The sequence below is a fragment of the Gekko japonicus genome, unplaced genomic scaffold (assembly GCF_001447785.1).
Source record: "Gekko japonicus isolate JY-2015 unplaced genomic scaffold, Gekko_japonicus_V1.1 scaffold501, whole genome shotgun sequence".
Taxonomy (NCBI): domain Eukaryota; kingdom Metazoa; phylum Chordata; class Lepidosauria; order Squamata; family Gekkonidae; genus Gekko; species Gekko japonicus.
In genome coordinates, this window is record NW_015175985.1 from 140,012 (window position 1) to 147,349 (window position 7,338).

A 7,338-nucleotide genomic window follows, 5' to 3' on the forward strand; every position below is an offset into this window, starting at 1 on the left:
TCTACAGAATCCACCCCCCAAAACTCCAGGTATTTCCCTCCTTAGAGCTGGCAACCCTACTTTCCCCTCAGTGCCTGTTGGTAGCCAACTAAGTTTGGTCCAGTCACCTACTTTGGCCTTTGGGAGAAAACATATTGGGGGCAATCCTGATAGGGTTGCCAACTCCAGATGGGAAATTCCTGGAGATTTGAGGGATGGAGCCTGAAGAGGGTGAGGTTTGAGGAGGGGTGGGACCTCAGACAGGTACAATGCCATAGACTCCACCCTCCAAACCAGTCAGTCCCTCAATCTCCAGGTGAGGGCTGGAGACCACTCAAAATTATAATTGCTCTGCAAAAGGGAGGGCAGAAGTCAGCTGAAGTCAAAGGGGCAGATAATGGTAGGTTGATGGTTAGCTGGGAAGGAGATGGGGTTGCCAACTCCAGGCTGGCAAATTCCTGGGGATTTGAGGGGTGGAGCCTGGAGAGGGTGGGGTTTGCGGAGGGGTGGGACCTCAGACAGGTAGAATGACATAGACTCCACCCTCCAAACCAGCCATTTCGTCCTTGGTAACAATTGTTGCCAATCTCCAGGTGAGGGCTATAGATCACTCAAAATTACAACTGCTGTTCAGGGAGCAGAGATCAGTTCCTCTGGAGAAAACAGTGGACTCTGTCATTATACCCTGCTGAGGTAACCACAGCAAATTGAAACTTTTTGCCCAAAGCCAGAGCACTCCCCCAAAGCCTCTTTCTAGATTCCGTTGTATTTATTTCCACAACGGGCTTTACTGCTAGTCCCTTAAATAAAGAGCCTTGAGGGCAAATATATTAATTTTGGGGACAGATTCATATGGTTGGATCCAGTTAATAGTCAATGGAAGATGCAAACAGTTGCAAATCTTTCCCATATCACCTTTCCGCCAGCAGTCCTTTCTATCTCCAAGAAGGTTTATTCAGAGGGTTGCAGGACCTGCATGGATCAACAGCCATGTCGCTTGGGAGGCTCCACTGGGAAAGGGGATGCAATCACTCTGTCTATTCTGCCAGTGTAGCTCAGCTGATGGATGATGAAAAGAACTGAGACTGATGAGTGATTACAGCTCTCATACTTTATTAATGCAGAACAAGACAACTTTAGCCAGCTCGCAGGCCAGCTTATATTCCTAGTGAAACCACCACCCAAAACACCCTCCACACCGTAATAGGCTATTTACAGGAGCCGAGAGTTCCATGGACTTTCGGCTGGGAGCTTAGCCCTCTGATTGGTGTGGGCTAGGATCCGCTTAGTCCATTGTTTCCTGGAGCGAAGCTCAGAGGTTTAGCAGGACCGCGTGGAGCCCCCGTCTGCCACACGGTCGGGACTGAATATATTATACCCCTCCCCCGTTGGTCCGCAACACACCCACAAATAAAGTCCTTGAGGTGTGCTGGTGCTTTCCTGGTGTGGGTGGAGTGGCGAAGTTTGGGGACTGTGCCTGGAGCCGCCGCCGATGCACCCAGCAGAGTGCTGCCCGGGGGCAGCGTAGCGGGGTCTGGTGACTGCGCCCTATTTGTAGCTGGGAGGTTGTCCTCGGGGTTGCTAGATGGGAGGTGAACAGCCGCTGTTGCAGGTGTCGCTGGCGGGGTTGACTACGGTGGTGGTGCTGTGGCTTCCAGAACGTCAGTGGCATCATATTCTTCTGGGTCCAACGGTAGCATTCGTTGGCGCAGCTGGTCAATATGACAGTGTAGGATCTGTCTGTCCTCACTGGAGACCTCGTAAGTTTGGAGCCCCTTGATCCTTACCACTCGGGCCAGAATCCAGGCTGGACCCCCCGTGCATAGTTCCTGGCATACACAGGATCCTCGGGAAAGAATCCCCTGGCCGTCTTGTTGGACTCAGTGTTCGGTGCTTCTTCAGGGGTGCGGTCTGGGTGAAGGCGGTCCAGCTAGGTCGTCAGGCGGCAGCCTAGGAGGAGCTCTGCTGGGCTGCACCCAGTCGTGGTGTGGGGCATAGTTTGCTGGCCAAAAAGAAATGCAGCCAGTTTATAGACTCAGACCTTAGAGTCCAAGCAATGGAGGGTGTCTTTGGTCATCCGGACCATGTGCTCCGCTTGGCCATTGGTTGCGGGATGGAAGGGGGCAGACCAGACATGGTGGATCCTGTAGTACCGGGTGAAGTCCTGGAACTTGCTGAATGTGAATGCAATCCTGTTGTCAGCGACTAAGGTATCGGGGATGCCCTGAGCACTGAAAATCCGCCACATAGCCTGGATTGCTGCTTTAGAGGAGGTGGAGAACACGGGGACTACATCCAGCCACTTGCTGTAGGCATCCACCAGGATGAAGAAGAGTTGCCCCTGGAATGGTCCCGCAAAGTCCAAGTGCAACCTGGACCAGGGGCGGTGGGAGGATTCCTAGGCTCGTTCTGGGGCCCGGGGTGGCTCTGGTCAGGAAGCTTGGCAAGGCTGGCACCTCTTTACTACATCCTCTACATCCCGGTCCAACCCCGGCCACCAGACGTAACTTCTAGCCAGGGCTTTCATTCGCACCACCCTGGGATGTGCTTCGTGAAGGGTGGTTAGGACCCGTTCCCATAATGGCGTACACCACCCAGTCCAAGACACGGGCGAGTACCTTGTCCTTGGCCATGCAGCGAACGACGCCTTTGACGTGGACCGGCTGGTCTGGAAGGGACTCCAGGAGGGCGATCAGATGAGCCGGGGACGGATCCGGGTTGCACGCAATGTGTGAGGTTGTAGGGGTACCCCACCAGGAAAATCGACCACCAGAGCACCCAGGGGGGAGATCATGTGAGGGGTCTGGCGGTCGGGGGCCAGGAGGCCGAGCAGCGGTTTGTGGTCTGTAAAGACTGTGAAGGGTCGTCCGTACAAGTAATGGTGAAACTTTTTCACCCCCGCCACTATAGCCAGTGCCTCTTTATCTATCTGTGCGTAGTTACGCTCCGCAGCAGACAATGTCCGAGAATAATATGCAACCGGTACCTCGCGGCCGTCCGGCAGCCGATGGTCCAGGACCGCCCCAATCCCATAAGGCGGCGCATCACACGTGAGGACCACCAGAAGCGCTTCATTGAAATGAGTGAAGACCAAATTAGAAACCAGAAGGTCCTTAACAGCCTGGATAGCAGCAGCTTGGGGCAGACCCCAGACCCATGACGCGGACTTGTCCAGGAGTCGGTGAAGCGGATCAGCAACCGCGGCCTTGAGTGGCAGGAAGGAATGGTAAAAGAAGGCCTGCAGCTCTGACTTGGACCCGGGGGGGGTTGAGTGATGGCCTTCACCTTGTCCTCGGTGGCCCAGAAACTCCACGCGAGGGACCCCCAGGAGGCATTTTTCCCTCTTGACCTTGAGCCCAGCCGCGTCAAACCTCTGGAGCACCACCCGGAGCTGGTCTGCAAAGGACGATGTGTCCGGAGCCGCAATGAGCACGTCGACTAAAAATGGCTGTACTCCGTGGATACCTTTAAGAAGGGAATCCATAAAAGACTGAAAGATTCCCAGTGCGAACTGGAGTCGGTGTGCCTTGAAAGCCCCCTTATAAGTGGTAATTGTTTGGGCCTCGGCGGTGGCAGCATCAACCGGTAACTGCTGATATGCCTGAGCTAAGTCCAATTTGCCGAAGACCCAGGCCCCCGCCAGAGCGGCAAACACATGGCTGACCACCGGCACCGGATAAGCATGGGGCTGCAGGGCCTTGTTCAACGTGCATTTGTAATCCGCACAAATGCACACATCACCGTTTGACTTTACTGGGGTGACTATAGGGGTCTCCCACTGGGAGGACACAACCAGTTCCAGCACCCCTTGGTCCACCAGGCAGTCGAGCTCAGCCTCAATCTTTGGCTTCATTGCAATTGGGGGTTGTTGTTGTTGTTCAGTAGCACAGTCGAGTCCCACTCTTCGCAACCCCATGGACCAGATCATGCCAGGCCTTCCGGTCTTCCGCCATCCTCTGAAGTTTGCTCAACTTCATGTTCGTTGCATCTATGACACTGTCTAACCATCTCATCCTTTGCCGTCCCCGTCTTCTTTGACCTTCAATCTTTCCCAGCATCAGGGTCTTCTCCAGTGAGTGCTCCCTTCTCATTTGGTGGCCAAAGTATTTGAGCTTCAGTTTCATTATCTGGCCTTCCAGGGAACAGTCAGGGTTGATTTTTTTTAGGATTGATTGAATTGGGGGTAGCCTGGCCTTAATCCAGATTGGGCGGACTGCGGGGTCTAGGTCTAGCAAGATGGGCCCCCCGGAATACCGCCCGAATGTGCCGTTGAAAACTCGGGGAAACTCTCCACATATGGACTCAAACCCTTGCGATCGGACGTGGTTAACACCTGTGAGCGACAATCCCAGAGGGCCAAATCAAAAGAGGCCCAGTAGGCTGGAGAGCCACCCGTCCACCACCAGCAGGTCCAGGAGGCCATTAAAGTCTTTGAACTGAACCCGGAACTTGCCCAGCCCAGCCCCGCCACGGGGTTCTTATTAAAGTCCCACAAGGTTAAACCCCGTGGCTTTTGTGTGTGTGGGGTCCCCCCGGGGATACAGTGTGCGGAACGTATCCACGGAGATAATGGAAAAAGACGACCTCATGTCAATTTCCATGCTACAGGGAGACCCCTCTATTAAGACATTCACGTGCATTTTGTTGGGGCTATCTGGGGGCAAGTTACATACCAGATGTTGCTGGTGGTGGGCCGAGAGGGTGTGGAAGTCAGTGTGAAGGTCTGTCGAGGTCTGGTGGGCAGACGTCTTCTGGCGCTGTCTTTTGGAGCGGCAGACCCTGGATATGTGCCCTGATTTGTTGCACGTCTGACAGATGGCATTCCGGAAACAGCACAACCAGCGTTCATGCTCTTCCCCGCAGCTGGCACACGCAGGCGAGGTAGATGATGACGCTCTGGACGAGATGGATCCTGCTGCACTATGGGGGTGCTGGGATGGCCAGTGGCGGACCTGCAGAACCTCGTCCTCATCTGAGACGTTGGAACCAACGGCCGCTTGCGTGTGGTGGACCGCCTTGTCGTGGCAGTCATGGTGCGACTTCTCATGTGCGGTGGCCTCCCAGAGCGCTTTGTCGAGATCCAAGTCATCTTGGCTGACCAGCTTCCTCCGGAGTTTGGGCTCCTGTAGGCCCAGTAGGAATTGATTGCGAAGAGCGAGCCAAATCCGGGAATGAACACCTTGTGGCGGCCCGCTGGAGGGTCGCTAGGAAGTCGGAGGTGGTCTTTTCAGGACCCTGAACTCATGTAAAAAAGTCCATCCGCTCTGCAAACTTCGTAGGTTTGGGGGCCAGGTGGTCTGAGAGCGCCTTGACCAAAGTGGTGTACGCCTCATCTTTGGTCAGCCAGGGCACTATCAATCCTTGAGTAAGATATGCGCCTCCATACGACCGTGCTGGAAGAGATACACCTTCTTCTTCCCTGGATCTGTGACGTCATGGATGGTGAAGTGGCTCTCAAGGGTCTCCAGCCAGGTCTCCCATTGTGTGGGGTGGGAGATGTCGAAAGCTGGGAGGCTCTTGGAGGCAGCAGCCATCTTACGCTTCCACATGGAGGTGAGGCTCGGGAGCTGTGGCAGCGATCGGTGGCGAGGAGTGGTGCGGTGCAGCTCTCTGGGTCAGTGGTGCGATGCTCGGAGCTGGGGAGCGGTGTGGTGAGTGGCGACCGGATAAATCCCATCCTTGTCGCCAGTGAAAAGTACTGAGACTGACGAGAGATTACAGCTCTCATACTTTATTACAGAAGAGGAAAGGACAATTCCCCTTTCCCCCTCCCCACTGCAGCCTCTGACCTGTGTAGCTATTAGTTCACATGGGTCCTGCAACCCCAGTAAAAAACTTTTCAGGGGTCAGAAAGGACTGCTGGAGGAAAAGGAACATAGGAATGATCTATGAGCCTTGCATCTCTGGATTGCTGAATGCAACCCATAATTTGCAAATTGCTGTGGCTATGATCCACAAAGTAAACAAACAGAGGGGTGCAGTTTAAATTCTTTTGCACTCTTGAGGCCTAAAGTATCACAACAGTGACCATTTTGATTTATACCAAACCTTTCCAGTAGTCCAGTGTAATATGCATCTGAGGCAGCAGATTGTTCAAAGATTGTATTTTCCTCAGAAATTTAAGTAATATGTATCTGTTTGGTAAACTCTGCACTCTAGAGCAAATTATTACATTGTAATGAGAGGTTGGGATCAGCACAAAATTTTAAGTATGGTTAGGTTAACTCACCAGTTAGTATCACTCAGAATTCTCATAACTTCTTCTATAATGTCGGGGTCAGCTATATCACTATAGGTTATTAGCATTTCATAAATTTGACTAGCCGTTGTCTTCCTTATCTGGAGATTAAAAAAATAAAATTGTAGTTGCTCTAATGATAGGTCGATTATTGTATTTTGCTAACCACGTGATTGGTTAAAACTGCTTTTTTCTGATGCTAAGAGTATGTAACCCCAGAACAACCAGAATGCTGACAGAAGAGGCAGTATCAGATTCAGAAAGTCAGAGCTTTTCAAGCACTAGGCTACAACAATAGAGTTGTATGCAAACAGTTGTTCTATTTGGGCTGTGGAGCCAAAAAGCATGAGAGCATAGGATTTATAAAATCTGTTTTTGAATGATATAGGTCAAGGATCCAGGCTGCAGAAACCTAATATCGCTGATGTGGGGGAGGGTGTATGTCTTACTAATGCTTTGCATCTAGAAGGTCCCATGTTCAATCCCAGGCATCCACAGTTAAAAGGGCAGATAACTGGTGTTGTGAAATATCTCTATCTGAGACCCTGGAGAGCCAATGCCAGTCAGAGTAGACCACACTGACCTTGAAAGATTAATCATCTGACTGAGTATAAGGCAGCTTCATGTGTTCACATGCTTAGCAATAGACTGGAAACTCTGTAATTCTTTGTGTTTTGCTCCATGTCTGAATATCTGGGGGGACCGCTTCCACATCCTATAGAAACCGTTCTGAGTTTATGATGGATGAAGGGCAAGGATTCAGTGAACAGTACTGGGAACAATCCTTACAGATGAGAATAGTCATATTAAAGCCATCCCAGGTGCTCCTGGGGCAACTGGGAGAGAACTGGCCAGAAACAGAACTAATGTCATTTTTGAGGCATTGAGGAGATAAAATCTCCTCAAAAGATCTCAGCACGAGGTGATGCTTTCGGAAAGAAGAAAATGGTTGAATATCTTATTACCTGGCCAGTAGAGCCTGTGATCAAATCTAGATCAAGTCAAGCCTGAACTCTTCCCAGAAGCTAAAATGCCTATCGTACTTTGGACATATTATGAGAAGACAAGAGTAAGTGGAAAATACAATAATACTAGGAAAAGCTGAAGGCAGCAGGGAAAGA

At 51.6% G+C, this 7,338-nt stretch overlaps 1 protein-coding gene across 1 annotated transcript in view; it reads right to left on the bottom strand.

Annotated features, from left to right (window-relative positions):
- The window catches only part of TBCD (tubulin folding cofactor D), a 380,958-nt gene that overhangs the window by 12,984 nt on the left and 360,636 nt on the right, over nucleotides 1–7,338 (bottom strand). Inside the window, exon 38 of the mRNA XM_015426300.1 lies at nucleotides 6,209–6,318. Within this exon, the coding sequence (XP_015281786.1) occupies nucleotides 6,209–6,318 (110 nt within the window). The remainder of the gene's footprint in view (nucleotides 1–6,208; nucleotides 6,319–7,338) is intronic.